This window comes from Heteronotia binoei, chromosome 21 (assembly GCF_032191835.1).
Source record: "Heteronotia binoei isolate CCM8104 ecotype False Entrance Well chromosome 21, APGP_CSIRO_Hbin_v1, whole genome shotgun sequence".
In the NCBI taxonomy this organism is placed as follows: domain Eukaryota; kingdom Metazoa; phylum Chordata; class Lepidosauria; order Squamata; family Gekkonidae; genus Heteronotia; species Heteronotia binoei.
Window position 1 is genome coordinate 25,472,692 of NC_083243.1, and position 21,190 is coordinate 25,493,881.

At 49.4% G+C, this 21,190-nt stretch overlaps 1 protein-coding gene across 2 annotated transcripts in view; it reads right to left on the minus strand.

The window, feature by feature from the left end:
* Positions 1 to 21,190, minus strand: part of TDRD9 (tudor domain containing 9) — a 182,700-nt gene that overhangs the window by 17,861 nt on the left and 143,649 nt on the right. For both annotated transcript variants that reach the window (XM_060262919.1, XM_060262918.1), the window contains exons 26-29: positions 19,859 to 20,071; positions 18,628 to 18,717; positions 9,823 to 10,083; positions 5,742 to 5,906 (exon numbers count right to left, since the gene is read on the minus strand). In XM_060262919.1, the coding sequence (XP_060118902.1) occupies positions 5,742 to 5,906; positions 9,823 to 10,083; positions 18,628 to 18,717; positions 19,859 to 20,071 (729 nt within the window). The remainder of the gene's footprint in view (positions 1 to 5,741; positions 5,907 to 9,822; positions 10,084 to 18,627; positions 18,718 to 19,858; positions 20,072 to 21,190) is intronic.

The window sequence follows — 21,190 nt, forward strand, 5'->3', positions numbered from 1 at the left end:
TATGGACTGATGCTGCCTCTGAGGGTGGAAGGTCCTGATAAACCATAGTTGTAGAGGGCGCATGTGGAGCTTTGCAAAGCAGAGGACTGCAGTGGTAGCTGCCATTAGACCTAGCATTTTCTGGTAGATGAGTGCTGTTTGGGAGCGGTGAGCGATAATTGTGTTGGCTAGAGACTGGATGCTGTGTATTCTGTCTTGAGGCAGAGAAGCTGTTTGGGAGACCGTAGAAATATTTGCTCCTATGAACTGTATTGACTGAGTTGGGATTAACTTGGACTTTGATGTGTTGACTTGGAGGCCGAGAGTGGCTAGAAGAGAGAGAGTGGTGGAGACGTCCAGTTGGAGTTGTTCTCTCGTGGGGGAGACGATCAGCCAGTCCTCTATGTACGGAAAAATTGATATTTTTCGTTGACGCAGAGCTGCGGCCACCACCGCCATACATTTGGTGAAAACTCTCGGCGCCATCGAGAGACCGAAAGGGAGAGAGCGGAATTGGAAATGTTGGTCCCCGATGGCGAACCTCAGAAACCTTCTGTGGTGGTGAGTGATGGTTATATGGAAATAGGCATCCTGTAAGTCTATTGATACCATCCAGGCTTGTTCTGGGATAAGAGGCAGGATTGACTGAAGAGTAATCATGCGGAATTTCTTGTAGGTGATATGGAGATTGAGCTTGCGGAGATCGAGGATAGGGCGGAGTCCCCCATCTCTTTTCGGCACCAGAAAGTAACGGGAGTAGAATCCGGTACGATGATACTGAGGTGGTACCGGTTCTATCGCACCCTTGTCCAGCAAGGATGAGATTTCCGTTTGGAGAGGTATGGAAGGTGGTGTGGTGATGAATCTGTGATGTTTCGGGGTGGATCTGAATTCTATTGTGTAACCCCTGTGGATGATCGCCAGGACTCATGAGTCCGATGTTATGGACTCCCATTTGGGGTAAAAGGGTAGGAGACGGATGTCTGAGTGATGGTGTGGCTGAAACAGAATATCTGGACGTCTTAGGGGGGTAGGGGAGTCAAAGAGACTGTTTGGTGGTAGGAGTAGTCTTCTTTGATGTTTGTGGGTGAGCCCTTTGTTGATATGGCTGTTTGGATTGAGGAGGCTTACGTTTCCATCCTTCTGGTTGTCTAGGAGATCTTGAGTTTTTATAATTGTATGGTCTCCAATTTCTTTGCTTGGCAGGTTGAGGTTGAGTGACTCCTAGTCTCTTGGCTCTCTTACAACTATCGTCTACGTTGGTGAGGATGTCATCTGTGGTGGCATTAAACAGTCCAAGACCATCGAAGGGGAGATCCTCGATCTTGAACTTAATATCTGGTTGGAGCGAAGAGGATCTGAGCCAGGCATGCCTACGTAGAGCTATGGCTGAGGCGAGAGTTCTTGAGGAACATTGGGCAGCGTGGCGTGCTGTATTAATTTGTTGCTTGCACACTCTGGCAATCTCTTGTAGGGCGTTGGCAGCTGGTTTCTGTGTCGCCTCCGGTAAGGAGGGGATCAGGCTGTTCAGATAAGATGTCAGGTTAAATGTATAGGCTGAAAAATATGCCATGTAATTGTGGATTTTAGTCGTGGCAGTGGTGAGAGAGTAAATCTTCCTCCCGATGGTGTCTAGTTTCTTGCCTTCTTTCTCCGGAGGCACAGGGTGTCTGGTTTGTTTAGATTTAGAGGAGGAATGAACTATCATAGAGTTCGGTGCAGGGTGGTTAAACAGAAACTTAGATTCTGGAGCATGGACCTTGTAGAGTGCTTCGACCTTTTTGGAGGTTGGTGGTACCGATGCCGGCTTGTCCCAGGCTTCCTTGAGAGTTTCGAGATGAACGGGAAGCATGGGAAAGGATGAGCCAGCAGGAAGGTCAGCATTCACCAGGTCATACACAACGTCAGAGACTCTGGGGGCATCAGAGGCGAGTTTGATATTAAGCGAGTTGGCCATATTAGCCAAAAGGTCCAAGTAGGATTTAGGACCTTCAGAAGGCGATAATTCTGCCGGTTTAGCTATGTCAGAGAGTGGAGAGTGTGGGTCCGAAGTCGAAGAGTGAGAGGAGTCGGATTGCTCAGCTTCGGAGTCGATATCGGGTTCGTCCCGAGGTTTGGGCGGAGGAAGGGTAGGAGGCTGTTTCTTTGAAGCCGAAGAAGTGGACCTCGCTGGAGAAACCGGTTTGGGCTTAGAGATGTAATGAGCCAGTTCTTCTCTGTATCGAGGTCGATCCTCATAACAGGGGTAGCGTCTGTGTGGAGAGGATTCGTAATATCGAGCTCGATGATTTCTGTAGGCTCGATCATGGTGTCGAGGAGAGTCTTGTCCGAAATCCTCACAGTACCTAGGCTCTGCCGGACGATAAGAGTCTAGAGAGGGAGATCTTCGATGTCTCCGACGGTCCCGGGGAGACGGCGATCTGGACCTCGAAGGGGAATAGTAATAGTAACGTTCCCTATGACGGCTTCGGGATCATTGTGTTCTAAGACGGAGTGGTACCTCTTTAGGAGTCGAAGGTTCCCTGGCCAGGGAAAGAGCCAGCGGTTGTGGAGGTACTTCGCGAACGGAACGTACGTCGAGAGTATTGAGACGCTGGCTTTTAGGTGAGATGGGTGAGTCAATGTCCAGTATTTTCTCCGGTGGAGAGCCCTGAATCGAAGGTGATTTAGATGAAATACGAACTATCTCGAGCGGCGTAATGGCTGGGGTCGAAGTCGATCTCGAGCCTGGCGAAATAGGGATCGAGGCGGTGGAGGTCGTCATCGGGTTCGAAGTCGAAGGTCTAGATTCAGAAGACTTATGACCGATCTTAGGCTTCTTCAAAGTTTTAAGGCCGGTCGAGTCCGTATGAGTCGAGTCGGATCGATGGCGCTTTTTGGCGTCATCAGATTTTTTAGAACGTTTTCCGGTCTTAAGCTTACAGGGAGCCCGTGCCACGGAAGCTGCCGGCTGCGCCACTCCCGTAGTAGTTAGGGAAGCTGGCGTAGATTGTTGGGCCGCGTGAGACATATCTGGTCGGAGAGAGGATTCCAGAAGATGGCTCTTGAGCTGCGCGGCGCGGTTTTTACGGGCCTGCTTGCCGAACGGAATACAGTGATGGCAGGTATCCGTACGATGCGCCTCAAGGCACAAGGAATGTCCGTCAGAAGACGGGATTTTAGCAGAGCAGCGAATGCAGCGTTTGAAGGTGATTTTGTCTCTTCCTTCCATCCGCCCGGAGGGGAAGGGGGAAGGGGGGGTAGAGAAGGGAAAGATCAAAAATAGCAAGAGTTTTTTTTTTTATAAACGATACCAGAAGAAGGTGTAAAGTGGTGAAGAAGTTGAAGGAAGCTGGAGAAAAACGTTGAAGGTAGATTGCGATGAAGAAGTAGGAGACTCAACGAGGTAGGTATGATCCGGACGGCGGTAAAAAAGAAACTGAGTGGGCTAGCGCCTCCCCCTCGTCCAGGCATGCGCAGACGGTGCCTCCTCCCCAGGACGAGGAGAAGGCCGCCAAATTTAACGCTTAAAGATTGCTTTGAATTCTCCGAGGTCAGGCCCGATCCTGCGGATTACCCATATGTGGGACTGCACAGAGACCACGATGAAGATCTAGGGCTAACCCTCTTTAGCTTCTGAGATCTGACAAGGTTAGGCTAGTCTAGACCATCCAGGTCAGGGCTGCCTTTAAAAGGGGATTGTACAGATTCATGCAAAAGATGTTCACCCATGGTTTCTAGTCCTGGTGACTAAAGATAATCTCCACATCCAGAGGCAGTAAAACTCCAAAGACCCATGTCAAGAAGGCAACATTGGGGAAAGGCCTTGAGCTGTTACCTTGTTGTTGGCCCCCTCAGAGTAACTGGTTGGCCTCTGTATGGAACAGAATGCTGGTCTACATGGACCACTGGTCTGATCCTGCACAGCACTTCTTATGTTGATGCGTATGCACAAGTTCCATTTTCATTGGACCCTCCCATGTATCGGATAAACAAAGTCTTGCTTAAGCAAGCTCCTGTGGCAACAACATATTAAGCTGTGGCATTTTGTGTGTCTTCCCCAAGAACTTCAGACAATCTTAAAAAGGCATAAAAGGTAAAGGTAGTCACCTGTGCAAGCACCAGTCATTTCCGACTCTGGGGTGACATCGCATCACATTTTCACGTCGGACTTTTTATGGGGTGGTTTGCCGTTGCCTTCCCCAGTCATCTACACTTTCTCCCCAGCAAGCTGAGTACTCATTTTACTGACCTCGGAAGGATGGAAAGCTGAGTCAACCTTGAGACGGCTACCTGAACCCAGCTTCCGCTGGGATCGAACTCAGATCGTGAGCAGAGAGCTCGGACTGCAGTACTGCAGCTTTACCACTGCACCATGGGGTTGGTAAAGGCATAGCTAGATTCAAGCCCTGTAGTACCTTACAGAAGCAACAAAATTTTGGGGGTAGAAGCTTTCAATGCTCAATGCTGATCTGATGAAGGGGAGCTTTGACACTTGAAATGCTGTTCATCACTTTGGGGCCAGGCAGCAATGTTTCTCCAGGCCAGTTTGGCCAGGGATCCTGGCGGGGTTTTTTGCCATCTTCTGGGCATGGAGCAGAGGTTACTGGGTGTGTGTGTGGGGGGGAGGTATCTTTGAATTTCCTGCCATTGTGCCGGGGGTTGGACTAGATGACCCTGAAAGTTCCTTCCAACTCTATGATCCTATGAAAAATTATAATCTGAAAATCTTGTTGACCTTTAATGTGCTACTGGACTCAAATCTAGGCTGTTTTCCTGCAGACCAACATGGCAACCTGACTGTCAGGAACAAGTTCCTGACAGTTATGGCCTCAGTGTCTTACTGCTGTTTGTATTGCTGGTATTATTATCCTTGCTCGTTAATGGTTTACAATTATTTCACTGTATCTTAGCCTTCGTGATTTACTAACCACATACTGTAATTTTAATCACGAGTACTAACACCCATTAATTTTCTTTAGGGATTTAGTCTTTCATGTGTAGTGGGCCTGCAGGTGGAAGAGGACTGTGGGGAAACAGCTCTAATCTGGTCTCCCTGGGCAACGCTGATGTGGACCGACCGGAAAGGGAAGAGTACTTGAAATGTGACTTTGATGGGAGATAGCCAAAGAATAGACTTTATATTAATTCAAATAGCCACAGCTTATCGTTAGAACTCTCTGTCTGGGGCAGTGATGCTCTGTATTCTGGTGCTTGGGGGGGGGGGGATAGTGGGAGGGCTTCTAGCTTCACTGGTGGACCTCTTGATGGCACTTGGTTTTTCTGGCCACTGTGTGACACAGAGTGTTGGACTGGATGGGCCGCTGGCCTGATCCAACATGGCTTCTCTTATGCCTGATAACTTTTGATCCATTTCAGTCTGGCAAGACCTGGTCTTGTGAATGCTTGCCATTAACGTTTGCTGCAAGCCTCATCATTAAAAGCTTCTTTCAATCCAACCTAAGAGGCCTCGTGATTGAACTTGGGCAAAGCCTTAACTAAAAGGCATCAGCACTGCACAAACGCTGACTAACGGCTAACCAGACTCGCTGCTCCATTACAGATCATGCAAGCACAGTGCATTTCATTCAGATGCCATTTCTGTTCCCATATTTCTATGAAGGTAGAGGAGGCCAAGTTTCGACAAAGTCAGAAGTTGCCAGCTTTCAATGCTGATCCTATTAACGGATTTGGATGGAAGCACAGCCTATGTCCTGCAATACTAACTTTATCACACGGTTCTGAAACTGAAAAAAAAAAAAAGCCCTATCTCCTCAACTCACCTTGCAGTTCGGCGCCCCGAGCCTGCCGATGGTGCAGCTATCCAACAGCGCTCTAATCAGGCGCTCCTCTTCTTCCTCCCTTGAGTTAGTCTCAGCACTTGTGACGCTATTTCCCTTGTTCGTATCCGGCTTCGCAAACAGCTCCTTGAGAGTTTCATTGCTTAGCTAAAGAGAAAAATTAAGACAGGTACATGCGGGAAGAGAAAGAATGTCGAAGGCACCATTAGAAGTTTTCCCTCTTTGTGGAGGAACCGAGGCCAACCTGGAGTTGGCCATTCCGAAAGGGGGCCTGGAAACTTCTCTCCCCAAACCACTGCTAAGAAGCCCTCCTCCACCTACTGGTAAGAAGCCCTCCTACTGGTAAGAAGCCCTCCTCCACCATCCCTCCCCAGTTCAGGATAATGACAATGACATGAGGGGAGAAATAGCCTGTTGCGAAAGATCGAGAAAAGCAAGATTCAAGCCCAGTAGCGTCTTAGAGACAAACAAGATGTTCGGGGTATAAGCTTTCAAAAGTCAAAGCTCCTTTCGTTAATATCTGACAAAGGGAGCTTTGACTCTGGACAGCTTATACCGTGAAAATCTTTTTCGCTTCTAAGGCACCACTGGACTCAAATCTAGGGCGCTTGGCCCTTTTACGACCATCGTCAACGGAAGACAAGACCTCATCAGTGGAAGCATGAAAGAGGCCCAGGCCGTCGAAGGGAAGATCCTCTATCTTCTGCTTGATGTCGGGTTGAAGATTGGTGGATCTTAGCCAAGCATGACGACGCAAGGCAACTGAGGAAGCGAAGACGCGGGAGGAACAGGAGACCGCATGGCGAATTGAATTAATCTGTTGTTTGGAAACCCTGGAGAGCTCAGAAACCAGGGCTGATGCTGTTCTCTGAGAGGAATCAGGAAGCGAAGGTATCAGTGGTGTGAATTGGTTCGCCAGATTAAAAGTATAAGCAGCGAAATAAGCTAGGTAATTGTTAAGCTTCGAGTTGGTGGAAGCAAGTGTGAAGATTTTCCGTGCCAAGGTGTCTAATTTCCTCCCTTCACGATCTGGAGGCGTGGGATGTCTGGAGGGCTTGGTCTTCATGGCAGAATGAACAATAATAGAGTTCGGAGCCGGATGTGAGGCGAGGAACTTAGCGTCGGGGGCATGGACTCGATAGAGGGAGTCCAGCCTCTTTGAAGTGGGGGGTACTGAGGCAGGCTTGTCCCAAGTCTCCTGAAGACCCTCCAAGTGCACCGGTAACATAGGAAGCAAGGACCCGGGCGGAAAGTCTGACTGCACCAAGTCATGTACCATGTCCGACACTTTGGGGGAGTCCGCCTGGAGAGGTATTTTCAGTGCCTCCGCCATCGAAGTAATTAGGTTGAGGTACGCCTTGGATGCATCCGACGGAGAGAGCCGGAGCTGTTGCGCAGGGTCGGAAGGGATAGATGGAGAGTGGTCTTCCGAATCCGAAGAGGCTGGGGACTCCCTGCCCGAGGAAGAGCCCGCCGTGGAGGGGGAGGGTGGATGAACGATCGGTTCCGAGATGGGAGCTGCAGGCTCCGAGGTCTTGGGAGGAGACCGAAGTCGAGAATCCGGGGCCACGGATACAGTGGCAGAAGCAGTGCGGGGTTTGGTCACGTCTCGGTACCGAGGGTGCTCCCGGTGTTGACGCGAGGAGCCAGCCTCTTGCTCAGATGATAGGAGGCGGTTAAGGAGTCTGGGTGAGTACTCGAAATGGCTTCGAGGGTCACGAAGTCGAGAAGGGCGGTCGAAGTGGAGTTGAGGTGAGTCCTCGCGTCGGGTTGAGCGTGCGTAACGAGGCCGAGGCGAACCGCCATAACGGATCCTTGGAGTAGCGGGATCACGATGGTAGTAAGAGCCTGACTCCTGATATCTATGATGGACGTCCCAATCGGAGTGCGAACCGGAATGGTGACGAGACCGACCCTGTCGAGGTGAGGGCGATCTGGAGAGAGGAGAGTATTCATATCGCCGTCTGGAGTAGTAATCTTGCTGTTCAAAGTAGACAGAGGAACCGGAGTCGTGGCGGCTACGCGGAGAGCGTGATCGGATTCGAATCCGATGGGAGGAGACTTGAGTTGCCGATTCACGGTACAGCGGAGAGAGTGCAACGTCGTGGAAGGAGTCAGGTCGCAAAGATGGGCGTAGGTAGGTCTGTGTCGGGTCGGTGGTACGGTCGGGTTCAAGGATCTCAGAAGGAACCACGCTATGTACTGAAGGTGATCGAGATCGAATCGGAATCACCTCCACGGCCGTGGAGGTGTGAGGTGTAAGCCGAGGCATGTCGGTGATGACGTCAGCCGGGGTCGACAATTCGGACGGCAGAAGTGGTTGAGTCGGAGTCGATTGAGCAGTCGAGGCCATGGTGTTACGGGGCTTTATGGGCGCCGAGTCCGCCGATTCGGAATGGCGAGCCGATTCGGAATGGTGAGGTTTCTTCGGCGCCGAATCCGAGTGTCGAGGCTTCTTAGGCGCCGACTCCGATTCGGAATGACGCAGTTTCTTCAAAGACTTGCGGCCGGTTTCGGCGTGCTTCGAAGGTCGTTTCCCGGACTTGTGCGTCTTTTGAGACTGAGGCGCGGCCGGGGAAGCCGAATCTCCCGCTCGAGGTGGGGGAGGCGGCGAGTCGGAGGTGGGCATAGCCCGCAAGGACCGTTCTAAGAGGAAAGCCTGTAGTCGTGCAGCGCGGTTTTTGCGTGCCTGCTTGCCAAAGTTCGCACAATGCGGGCAAGCGTCGACTCGATGGCCTTCCCCGAGGCAGAAAAGGCAGTGACTGTGGCCGTCTGTGGTGGGGATTTTAGCCCCACAGTGCCTACACTTTTTGAAGGTAACCTTCCCTTCCATACGCCCCGGACGGTGGGGGGGGGGGGAAGGGAGGGAGGGAACGGTAGGAAAAGGAAAAGAAAAGCGCAGAAACGGTGTTTTTTTTTTTTTTCGTTTTTTCAGGACGAAAAAAAGGGGGAAGAGAAAACGATACCAGATAAAGCGGAGAGTGAAGGCCAAGAAGGAGATGAGCTGAGGAGAAGACGAGCTAAGGAAGAGCGCAGCGAGGAAGGTGTTGTCCGGGCGGCGGAAAGGAAGAAACTGAGTGGAATGGGCACTCCCCCCCCCGCTCCAGGCATGCGCTGTCGCTGCCTGCTCCCCAGGGCGGGAGGGGAGCGCGCCAAAAGCGCTATAGGCGAGCTATTGGAACTCCGAGGAATGGATTCATTGCCTGCGGCAAGACCCATGTGTGGGACTGCACAGAGACCACGAAGAAGATCTAGCTGTTCTATTGCAGACCAGCATGGCTACCCCTCTGGAAGTATCAAGAAAAGCAGGAGACTCCAGCCACAAATGAACTACTTCTTTACATGGAGAGTGATTAAAATGTGAGATTTGCTGCCAGAGGATGTAATGATGGCCACAGGAATAGACAGCTTTAAAGGGGGATTAGATAGATTCATGGAAAGTAAGTCTAGCAATGGTTACTAGCCATGGTGACTGAGAGGAACCTCTGCATTCAGAGGCTCTGAATCCCAGAGCCAAGAGGCAACAGGATGGGAAGGTCTCAGCCTCTATGTCCTGCTGTTGGCCCTCCAGAGGAACTCAGCCCCAGTGTGAGAGAAGATGGTGGACTAGATGGACCACAGATCTGATCCAGCAGGGCTCTCCTTATGTCCTTAAATGAACCAAAAGGACAAAAAAAGAGCTTTGTAAGCTCTTGGAGGATGGGCTACATCAGGGGTGTGTGGCCTAATATGCAAAGGAGCTCCTGCTAGAATTCCACCCCTGCAAATAACTATTCTCTGGGAAGTTTGGACTTTGGAAAATGGCACAGTGGAAAGGCAGAAGCTCCTCCTCCTCCAAAGCTGCAATTCTCAGCTGAACCAGTCTCCTGCAGAGTTTCAAAATGACATTCTGCTAGACCTGACTCACCAATAAAAGCACTGTATCATTTGGCCTTACAACAAAACACAGCCTGCCCTTCTTGGTTAACTCTTCCCTCCTTCTGGTTCCACATTAAAAATAATAATAACAAAAAAATTTAAAAACCACCTAGCTGTAGTAAAAGTTAAAGAAGGTAAGGCATACTTTTGATTCGTAGGAGTCTTCCGACAATTCTGCATAGCATTCTTGAATCAGCACGTCTCGGATATTCACAACATCCATAATCCCAGAATGCCGGTATACATCCACATGCAAGATACCGTGCACGACTGAAAAGACTTTCACCATCAGTGCATAGTGGTTAACCAACGAAGCAAACCTTTGGCTCGCTGCATAGCTCCACTGCTCTCCACATACCAGAGATTGTGCAGAAGGACGCATTCTGCGCACCTTAAATTCCAAAGCCTAAGGTGCACAAAAAGACAAAAATGTTTAATTTCCCACCCTGGAAAATGGGGGCGGGGGGGGGGGGGAATATGCAATTTAAATGATTAAAGAACTTGATTTTTTTCCTGCTTTTTAAAGAACTCATCAATTACGAAGAAAGGGCGGAACTGCTCAATTCCTACTTTTCCTCAGTCTTCTCTTCTGAGGGGAACGGTGCTCAACATGGCAAAAACAGAACATATAAGGAGGGTATGAAGTTCCAACCAAGGATCAGCGTAGGGGTAGTACATAAACACCTAGTTTCTTTAAACGAAACTAAGTCCTCAGGGCCAGATGAGTTGCATCCAAGGGTTCTAAAAAAGCTTGTGGATGTAATTTCTGAGCCTCTGGCTATTTTTGAGAATTCCTGGAGAACAGAGGTGCTGGAAGATTGGAGGCAGGCAAATGTCGTCCCCAACTTCAAGAAGGGGAAAACGACCCTTGGCACTTACCATGAGGGGTCCTTCTCCTAAGAGGACAGGAGGACATCTTGGGTGTTTTCCCACCGTCCAATCAGGGAGGCAGGAATCAAAAAGATCTTCCCCTTCCTGTGACTGTGGGAACCACCCCTCAGTTCGGGTGACTCCGAGAAGCAGTACGAAAAACCTAACATCTAATAAAAGAAAGAACTTCTCATGCGAACAGTTAACAGTATGTCAGCCACAACTGCCTTAACGCGGCAGGCTGACAGTCAAGGTAAACCCTAAAAAGGTAACGAAAGAGGAAAACAGGTCAATGTCAATGAGCATAAGTGGTAGACAGTACCAGTATTAGGGTGTAGTATGAAAGAATAGGAACAGGCTGCCCCAAGGTAGGGCAATAGATGGGAGGGCAAGATGTCCTCCTGTCCTCTTAGGAGAAGGACCCCTCACGGTAAGTGCCAAGGGTCGTTCTCCCTAAGAGGCGGAGGACATCTTGGGTGCTCCCAGAGCAGTATGTTAAGCAGGGTGGGGTCGCCCTACTCGGGCAGAACGTGCTGAAGGATTCGCCTGCCGAAGGCCGCGTCTGCTGATGCGTAGGCGTTCAGTTTATAGTGTCGAATAAAGGTGGATATAGATGACCACGTAGCTGCCTTGCACACCTCCTCGACAGAGGTGTTCTTATCAAAGGCTGCATTGGCAGCTGAGCTTCTGGTCGAGTGTGCCGTGATTCCTTGTGGAACCTTGAGGTGTAACGCCTTGTACGCCTCCGTTATGCACTGTTTGATGGCATAACTGATGGCAGACTTGGACATTTTCTGTCCCATTCTGGGCTCTGCCACGTTGACAAACATGGCGTCAGATTTACGGAATGTCTCTGTCCTTACCAAGTGGATCTTGATTGCCCTGCGTACGACCAAGGTATGCCACGTGCGCTCCTTCGGGTGCTTAGGATCTGGGCAAAAGGATGGTAGGTTAATCTCCTGGCTCTGGTGGAACCTAGAAGAAATCTTCGGGCGGAAGGTAGGGTCCGGATAAAGAACGACCTTGTCCTTGTGAAACACGCAAAGCTCCTTCTTGACCGACAGTGCACCGATTTCAGAGACCCTCCTGGCCGAGGTTATTGCCACTAGGAAAATCGTCTTCATGCGCATTATCCTTAATGGCACGGACATTAACGGTTCGAAGGGTGGATTGGTTAGGGCCGAGAGCACCGTATTCAGTCTCCAAGTGGGAAAGCGGTGCGATTGTGGTGGAGAGCTCAAGGAAGCCCCTCTAAGGAACCGCCGGAGATGTGGGTGAGATGGTAGATGTACGCCATCTACCTGCTGGAGCACTGATGCCAGGGCCGCAACCTGTCGTCTGAGTGTAGCTGGTTTCAGCCCGGACTGAAGGCCGTCCTGAAGAAATTGAAGGATCCTAGGGACAGTAGGCTGTAGCGGGTCCACTTGCTTTCTCCTACACCACCTGTGGAAGGCCTTCCAAGACGCGTTATAGATCCGTGTGGTGGATTCTCTTCTGGAAGCTAGAATTGTATTGGTCACGTCGCTAGAATAGCCTAGATCTAGCAGTGATCTCCTCTCAACTTCCACACGGTCAGACTCAGCCATTCGGGATGGGGTTGCCATACTGGTCCCTGCGATAGCATGTCTGGTTGAACTGGCAGGTGGAGAGGTTCTTCTACCGACATCTGCTGAATTGAAGAAAACCAAGGACGACGCGGCCACCAAGGTGCAACTAGTATGACCTCGGCCCCCAGCAGCTGATCTTCCTGAGCAGCTTCGGGATGACTGGTATCGGGGGAAAAGCGTATAGGAGGTCCTGCGGCCATGGAGATGTTAAGGCGTCTGTGGCCTCCGCCCGACTGTGGTAGTACCTCGTGAAGAACCGAGGGAGTTGGTGATTCTGGTGAGACGCAAAGAGATCTAGTGCTGGTGGGCCGAAGTGGTCCACTATCTTCAGAAACAGAGCCCTGTTGAGAGACCACTCCCCTGCCTGGATGCTCTCCCGACTGAGCCAGTCTGCTTGAACATTGCAGGACCCTTTGATGTGCTCCGCTCTTATTGATTTTAGATGGAGTTCCGCCCATTCGAATAACTTCGCGGCCTCCTTGTGGAGGGGACTGGACCTGGACCCCCCTTGATTGTTTAAGTAGGCTTTCGCCACTATATTGTCCGTTCTCACTAGCACGTGTTGCCCCGAAACTTGGACCTGAAAGTAGAGTAGTGCCAATCGTATGGCCCAGAGCTCCAGAAGGTTGATTGGAAGGGTCGACTCCTTGGTTGACCACTGGCCCTGTGTGGGAACCTCGTTGAGAGTTGCCCCCCAACCTGAGAGGCTGGCGTCTGAGAACAGTTGTAATTCTCTCTCTGCGGCGTAGATTCTTCCCTGCCGAAGGTTGGTGGTCTTGGTCCACCACAGAAGACTCTCCTTGACCTTGATAGGTACCGTCAGTGAGATGGAACGTCTCTCCATGATGTGGAGTTGATAGGGTCGTAGAAACATCTGTAACTGCCTGGTGTGAAAACGACCCCACTGTATCGCTTCGAGATTCGAGATCAGGAGGCCCATGAGCCTTGCTAGCGTCAGGAGCGTCGATGATGATCCCTGAATCACCTGTTGCACCAGCGTCCTGGTCTTTGAAACCTTGTCCTCCGGAAGGAATATGGAGTTCAAGTTGGTGTCGATTATCATGCCCAAATGTTCCAGTCTCTGAGTCGGATGCAGTTGGCTTTTGGATAGATTTATTAAGAACCCATGCTGTTGAAGGCAATTGACAGTGCGCTGGACGTCCAATTCTGCATCCCTTCTCGACGAAGATCTTATCAACAGGTCGTCGAGATAGGGGTACACGTGGATTCGGCTATCGGGTTCACCAGGAGCTTGGTGAACACCCGCGGCGCCGGCGCCAGGCCGAATGGGAGGGCTTTGAATTGGTAGTGTGATCTGTTCACGCAAAACCGAAGGAATCTGCAATGCGCGGGGAGTTTCGGAATATGCAAATAGGCCTCTGTTAGATCCAGTGATGCCATGTAGTCTTGATGACGTAGAGCTTCTGTAAAGGATCTGATGAACTCCATTCTGAAGTGCCGAAGTTTGATGTTCTTGTTCAGGAATTTTAAGTCCAGGATCGCCCTCCAGTCCCCATTCCTTTTGGGCACTGTGAAGAAAATCGAGTAAACACCTTGATATCTCTGATTCAAGGGAACTTGTTCTATAGCTGCGATCTCTAGGAGGTGGTCTATAGCCCTGAGGGTAACATCCCTCCGACCCGGGTTCGAGCGAAGAGGAGAAATAATGAAGCGGTCTGGGGGTGAGCGCTTGAATTCTATCGGGTAGCCCTGAGAAACAATGTCCAGAGTCCACGAGTCCGCCCGCGACTCCCTCCAGGCTTGATGGAAGTGAAGCAAGCGGCCCCCTACTGGGATGTGCTCCCAGTCATGCCTTACTGGGCTTGGGGCCCTTCTCAAACTTGTCCGATCGGTTGGGCTGGTTCCTCTGGAATCGGGGGTTGGAGAAGTTTTTGCGGAAAGTTTGTTTGGGTTGACTCCAGGATTGTCTTCTGTATTCTTGTTTAGGCTTGGAGAAGCTGGTTGAGGAACGAAAGGAGCTAGGGCCGAACCCCCGTCTGTCGGAGCGTCTCAGAAACTTTGGCATTGCCTTCTTTTTATCTCGCGTCTCCACTAGGATCTTATCCAGTGAGTCCCTGAATAGCTTCTCTCCTTGAAAGGGATAGCCGGACACAATCGACTTTGAGTGGGTGTCAGCTGGCCAAGCTCTTAGCCATAGGCCCCTTCTCGCGACGGTGTTGGCTGCCATAGCCCTGGCTGAGAAAGAAAGGGAGTCTAGGGAGGCGTCCGCTGTGAACTCTGCCGCCCGCATGAGTCTGCTGGTGCCTTCTAGAACCCTCTTATCCGTGTCTGGTACTAGTTGTGTTAAGCGTCTGACCCACACTATTGCTGCCCTAGCCACAATAGAAGTAGCGGCAGCTGCCTTGATGGCCAGGGCTGTAGCCTCGTGGCTCCTCCTCAAGGCCAGGTCAATTTTCCTGTCCCAAGAGTCACGGACTGAACCCTGACCGTCCTCAGCTAGTAACCCTTGGGACTGTAGGGCTGCAACAGGAGCATCCACCAGGGGTACCTGTAACATGTCGTTAGCAAAGGGGGGAAGTTCATACAATTTCTTGACAGAATTGGGAACCTGCTTGCTGACGCTTGGCTTAGCCCATTCTGCTTTGAATTGACGTTCAAAGAATTCTGGAAAGGGGAAGACATTGTCCGAAGAGCGGTACCTCGGAAAGAACTCTGTGTTCCCCTTGGGCTTGTTTTTGGGATTAGCCAAGGGACTAGTTGTCTCCTGTTCATCGGGAGACCCCTGAAGGTCCAGTGCAGCTAGCACTTTGGGGAGAAGAGTTTGGAACTCCTCTGGTTTGAAAAAACGTGAGGAGGGTTCTGGCACCGTAGTGCTCTCTATTTCTTCATCTGAGAGGAATTCGCCCTCCTCCCGTTCTCCCTCATAAGACTCCTCCGATAGAGCCTCATATTGTGGCCTCTCACCCTCCAGGAACTCGCTGGCAGAGGAACCCCTTGGAACCTTAGAATGCCCCCTGGATCTCTTGGGAGATGGGGATCTGGAGGAGGAAGCATGGCTAGGGGACCTTGGTCTCTTGTGGGTGGCTGCTAGAACTGCAGCACCTACAGTCTGCTTTATAGTCTCTAAAAATTCTGTAAGTGAAGAAGGTCCCATGGTGGGTACGTTACCAGAGCCCCTCTGGGGCTGGTAGGTCTGCGGAGCTTCCTGGGTTGGCTGGTCATTGAAGGCGTTGGGGTCTCCCGCCTGGAGATTGGCATCCGTCGTCCCCCGCCACTGGAGGCTGCCGGCCTGCCAGTCCACTTCTTTTCGCGCCTTTTTGTGGCGCTCAAAATGGCCGTCGTGGTCGGGACGCAGCTCTGAGGAAGCCTCCTCGGCTGCAGAAGAAGACCAGCGCCACTTCCTTTCACTCTTTCTGCCCCTACAGGGCACGTTGCCGGCAGCCGAGGCAAGCCCCAAGGTCATGCCGGCTCCGGGAAGAGGCCTTTCGGCCCCGCGCGATGCGTCGGGCGGCGAGTCGTCATATAGGAAAGGATCTCTCCCCCGACGTGCCATCTGGCCCCTCTTCGCGCCGCGGCTTGCACTTCACTCGCGGTTTCCGCGGCGCCGCTCCTCTTGCAGAGGGAGAATAGGAAAGGGGGTCGGGGAGGAACAGAGAAGACGAGAAAAGCTGGTGAGTGAAGAGTAGAAGGCTGTAGGCTTCAGATGAAGAACGGAAAAAAGGTAGCTTAAGTAGATTAGGATAGGAAGGAGAAGGAATGGATCTGAGGAAAGATTTTTTTTTTTAAAGGAGAATAGTCCACTCTCAAAAAAGAATAGGAGCCTATTCTAAATGCTAGCTCTCCCTGTTGAGGCAGGAACAGAACTGAGGGGTGGTTCCCACAGTCACAGGAAGGGGAAGATCTTTTTGATTCCTGCCTCCCTGATTGGACGGTGGGAAAACACCCAAGATGTCCTCTGCCTCTTAGGGAGAAAAGAGGATCCGGGTAACTACCGACCCATCAGCTTGACGTCTATACCTGGAAAAGTTTTAAAACAAATCATCCAACAGTCGGTCCTGAAACATTTAGAAAGAATGGATGTGATTACTAAGAACCAGCATGGGTTTCTCAAGAACAAGTCATGTCAGACTAACCTGATCTCTTTTTTTGAGAAAGTGACTACCTTGTTGGATTGGGGGAATGCTGTAGACATCGTTTATCTTGATTTCAGTAAGGCTTTTGATAAGGTTCCACATACTATCCTTGTTGACAAGTTGGTAAAATGTGGTTTGGATCCTGTTACCATTAGGTGGATCTGTAACTGGTTGACAGATCGCACCCAAAGAGTGCTTGTGAATGGTTCCTCAACCTCTTGGAGAGGAGTAACAAGTGGTGTACCTCAGGGATCTGCCTGGGGCCTGTTTTGTTCAACATCTTTATCAATGATTTGGATGAAGGAATAGAGAGAATGCTTATTAAATTTGCAGGTGATACTAAATTGAGAGGGGTTGCAAACACAGAAGAAGACAGAAACAGGATACAGGATGACCTTGACAGGCTGGAAAACTGGGCTAAAACCAATAAAAAGAATTTTAGCATGGATAAATGTAAAGTTCTGCATTTAGGTAGGAAAAATCCAAAGCATGGTTATAGGATGGGAGAGACTTGTCTTAGCAGTAGTATGTGCGAAAAGGATCTAGGGGTCTTAGTGGATCATATGCTGAACATGAGTCAACAGTGTGATGCAGTGGCTAAAAAGGCAAATGCAATTTTGGGCTGTATCAACAGAAGTATAGTGTCCAGATCACGTGATGTGATGGTATCGCTTTACTCTGCTCTGGTAAAACATCACCTGGAGTATTGTGTTCAGTTTGGGGCACCACATTTTAAGAAAGATATAGACAGGCTGAAACAAGTCCAGAGGAGGGCGATGAAGACGGTGAGGGGTCTGGAGACCATGAGGAAAGGTTGAAGGAGCTGGGGATGTTTAGCCTGGAAAGGAGGTGGCTGAGAGGTGATACGATCACCATCTTCAAGTACTTGAAGGGCTGTCATATAGAGGATGGTGTGGAACTGTTTCTGAGGCCCCAGAAGGTAGGACCAGAACCAACGAGTTAAAATTAAATCAAAAGAGCTTCCAGCTCAACATTAGGAAGAACCGTTAGAGCGATTCCTCAGTGGAACAGTCTTTCTCAGGAGGTGGTAGGCTCTCCTTCCTTGGAGGTTTTTAAACAGAGGCTAGGTGGTCATCTGACAGCAATGAAGATCCTGTGAATTTAGGGGAAGGTGTTTGTGAGTTTACTGCATTGTGCAGGGGGTTGGACTAGATGACCCTAGAGGTCCATTCCAATTCTATGATTCTAATTAAAATTTGTTAATTAATAAAATAAGTTCCAATTCCAATAACCTTTAATGGTGTAACAATAGCTTACAGAAAGGAATGAGCATACGATCTGCCCAGTTTGGTGCAGTGGTTAATTGCAGTGTTCCCTCTAAGATGAGTTAGTGTGAGCTAGTGCACATATTTTTTGCTTCCAGCTCACACATTTTTCTTAGCTCAGGAAGGATGAACCCAGAGCACAATAATTTCTGCAGTAACTCACAACTTTAATGCCAGTAACTCAAAACTTTAATACCAGTAGCTCACGAAATAGAATTTTTGCTCACAAGACTACAGCTTAGAGGGAACATTGGTTAAGTGTGCAGACTCTTATCTGGGGGAACCGGGTTTGATTCCCCACTCCTCCATGTGCAGCTACTGGAATGGCCTTGGGTCAGCCATCACTCTCGTAGGAGTTGTCCTTGAAAGGGCAGCTGCTGTAAGAGCTCTCTCAGCCCCACCAACCTCACAGGGTGTCTGTTGTGGGGGGGGGGAGGAGGTAAAGGAGATTATGACTGCTCTGAGACTCTGAAATTCGGAGTGGAGGGCAGGATATAAATCCAGTATCATCATCTTCTTCCATATGTCAAGATAAAACAATACAGATACATCGAATTGTAATGCCAATTGATAATAATAATAGGGATAAAAAGGACAATAATCTTAACCTTGAGTATCAACATACAACAAAAAATGAAATTTTGCAGTAAAAGGGCTTAACAGGGGACATGATTAAACATTAAAAAATAAGTTGCTTTTTAATCAAAGTGGCACAGCGAAAAAAAGGTTAAAATATAAAACATCAACACCGAGAAAAATAAAGCATCATTCATCTCAAAAACAAAACCAAATGAAAAACTGACAGAACAAACGATAAGAAAAAATTAACCTATTTCAGATTTCTGCAATCCAATCCCTATTGCTCTGTTTAAGTTATGCTATAATCCACTTTTTTAACTACTTGCAAAACTCTTATAAACACAAAGCAAACCCACAGTCTCAAGGAAAAGGCATCACAGGGCAACCACCAAAAAGGACCTGCTGAATGTTTTTGGCCAATTATGACCTTCCCGTAACTTGGAAGGCGGGCCTCTCCGTCTGAAATTAAACTTCAGGGAAGGGCAGTTCAAGGAAAAGAAAAAAAAAACACTACCTGGAAAGGAAGCTTTCGAAGGTGATCCGGAATCTCTCGTAGGTGGTCCAGCGCCACTTTGGATCTATTGCCATAGTCTACATAGAAAACCTGTGCAATAAGGCAATAGCAGCTTAAAGACTGACACATCTTTCAAAACACAAAAGGAAACGGTCATGTGGCAAATGCAAGACAGCAACCTCACACCTAATAATAAGAATTAAGTGCTGTCAAGTCATAACTAATTTAAGGTAACCTCTCCTGGGACCTTCAAGGCAAGGCACGGCACAGAAGTTTGCCATTGACTTCCTCTGCATAGCAACCCTGGTCTTTCTTGGTGGTCTCCTAAATACCAACCATGGGAGACCTTTACTTAGCTTCCAAGCTCTGACTAGCCTGGGCTATTCAGGCTCCTACAAATCTTTCCAAGGAAGCCTGTTCCACTGAGGAACTGCTCTAACTGTGAGGAAGTTCTTCCTAATGTTGAGCCGGAAACTCTTCTGATTTAATTTCAACCCACTGGTTCTGGTCTGACCTTCTAGGGCCACAGAAAACAATTCCGCACCATCCTCTATATCAGGGGTCCCCAACCCCCAGGCCATGGCCTGGTACTGGTCCGTGGAGCGAGGCAGAGGCGCCGCCCTTTCACCCGGCCAGAATCTCAGAGCGAGGCAGAGCAGCCCTGCCGCCTCTTCCACCCTCCTGGGACCTGGACAGATGAAAGAGGCAGTGTGGCCTCACTCCGAAGCACCACCTCTTTCATCTGCCCGGGTCCTGGGCGGATGGAAGGGTCAGTGCGGTAGTGAACTCTGCCTACCCCTCATTTAAAGATCCCCATTAGGGGTAGGGATGGGGCATAGGTGGTGGCAGCAAAACCCCCAGCACCGGTCAGTGAAAAAATTGTCTTCCACAAAACCAGTCCCTGGTGCCGAAAAGGTTGGGAGCCACTGCTCTATACGACAGCCCTTCAAGTCCTTGAAGATCATGATCCTATCACCTCTCAGCTGCCTCCGCTCCAGGCTAAACATGCTCAGCTTCTTCAGCCTTTCCTCATAGAACTTGGTCTCCAGACCCCTCACCATCTTCGTTGTCCTCCTTTTGTCTATATCCTTCTTAAATTGTCTATATCCTTTTAAAATTCTTCCTTCTTTATAAAGTTTATGATTTGATCGCAAGTTATATTTATTGTAGTTTAAGAACCCAGATCAATTAAAACATACAGGCACACCAGCATTAAGAATGAAAAGGATACCTCGACACTCTCCCCAGACACATACAAGATCTGGGCTCTGTAGAATTTCTCATTTTCCCAGTCTTTAAATGGCGCCATACAAACCAAGTCCGGATAGGGACTGATCGACAGAGGCTTCAGGTTTAGCTGGTTAATTTCTGCAGACAGGTTTTTTAATAAAGTCATATTTTTTTCATCGATTCTGTAACCCCAGAAGTGTCCAACCTCCACCACCTGAAAGAAAAATAAGTACTCTGTAACCAGGCTTCAGATTCAGTGGGAGCACACAGAAGCGCAGCTCCTGAACCTTTCTGAGAGTTCCACCTCCTTGTCCACTGAATAGTAGGTGCAGCTGCATAACAATCCCTGGATGAGCTCCACCACCTATTTTTCTACAAAATGACCCCTGCTTGTAACAATATGACTTTGAAACATTCAAGTACCAGAAATGAGACAATTCTAGAAGTCTCCTAAGGAGGAGAGAACCTGGCAGGATTCAAGACACAGCTCCAATATGCCTTTGGTTACGTTCACACATCCCACAGTTGTAAAAGAAGAGTCTCGGAGCAGCTTACAATCGCCTTTATCTTCTCCCCCCACAACAGACACCCTGTGAGGTGGGTGGGGCTGAGAGAGCTCTCACAGAAGCTGCCCTTTCAAGGACAGCTCTGTGAGAGCTATGGCTGACCCAAGGCCATTGCAACGCTGCAAGTGGAGGAGTGGGGAATCAAACCCAGTTCTCCCAAATAAGAGGCCAACACTTAACCACTACACCAAACTGGGTTGCCAGCTCCAGGTTGGTAAATTCTGGTAGATATAGAAGGTGTAGCTTGAGGAGGGTGGGGTTTGGAGAAGAAAGGGACTTCCGCAGGTTGTAATGCCATAGACTCCACCCATCAAAGCAGCCTCCAGGGGAGGCTGATACATGTCATCGAAAAATTAACTGCAATTCTGAGAGATCCTCAGGCCCCACCCGGAAGTTATATCAAGAAAAGCGGTGGAAATTACCTAACTGAAGTCAACAAAAATTACAAATTGTGCAAACTCTATTTCTCAGTACAATACAAACTGCAATAGTCGATCATACAAAATTTTAATCAATGCATATCCATCCCATAAATAAAAAGGTAAAGGTTGTTCCCTGTGCAAGCACCAGTCATTTCCGACTCTGGGATGACGTCGCATCACGACGTTTTCACGGCAGACTTTTTAATGGGGTGGTTTGCCATTGCCTTCCCCAGTCATCTACACTTCTCCCACCCCAGCAAGCTGGGTACTCATTTTACCGACCTTGGAAGGATGGAAGGCTGAGTCAACCTTGAGCCGACTACCTGAACCCAGCTTCTGCCGGGA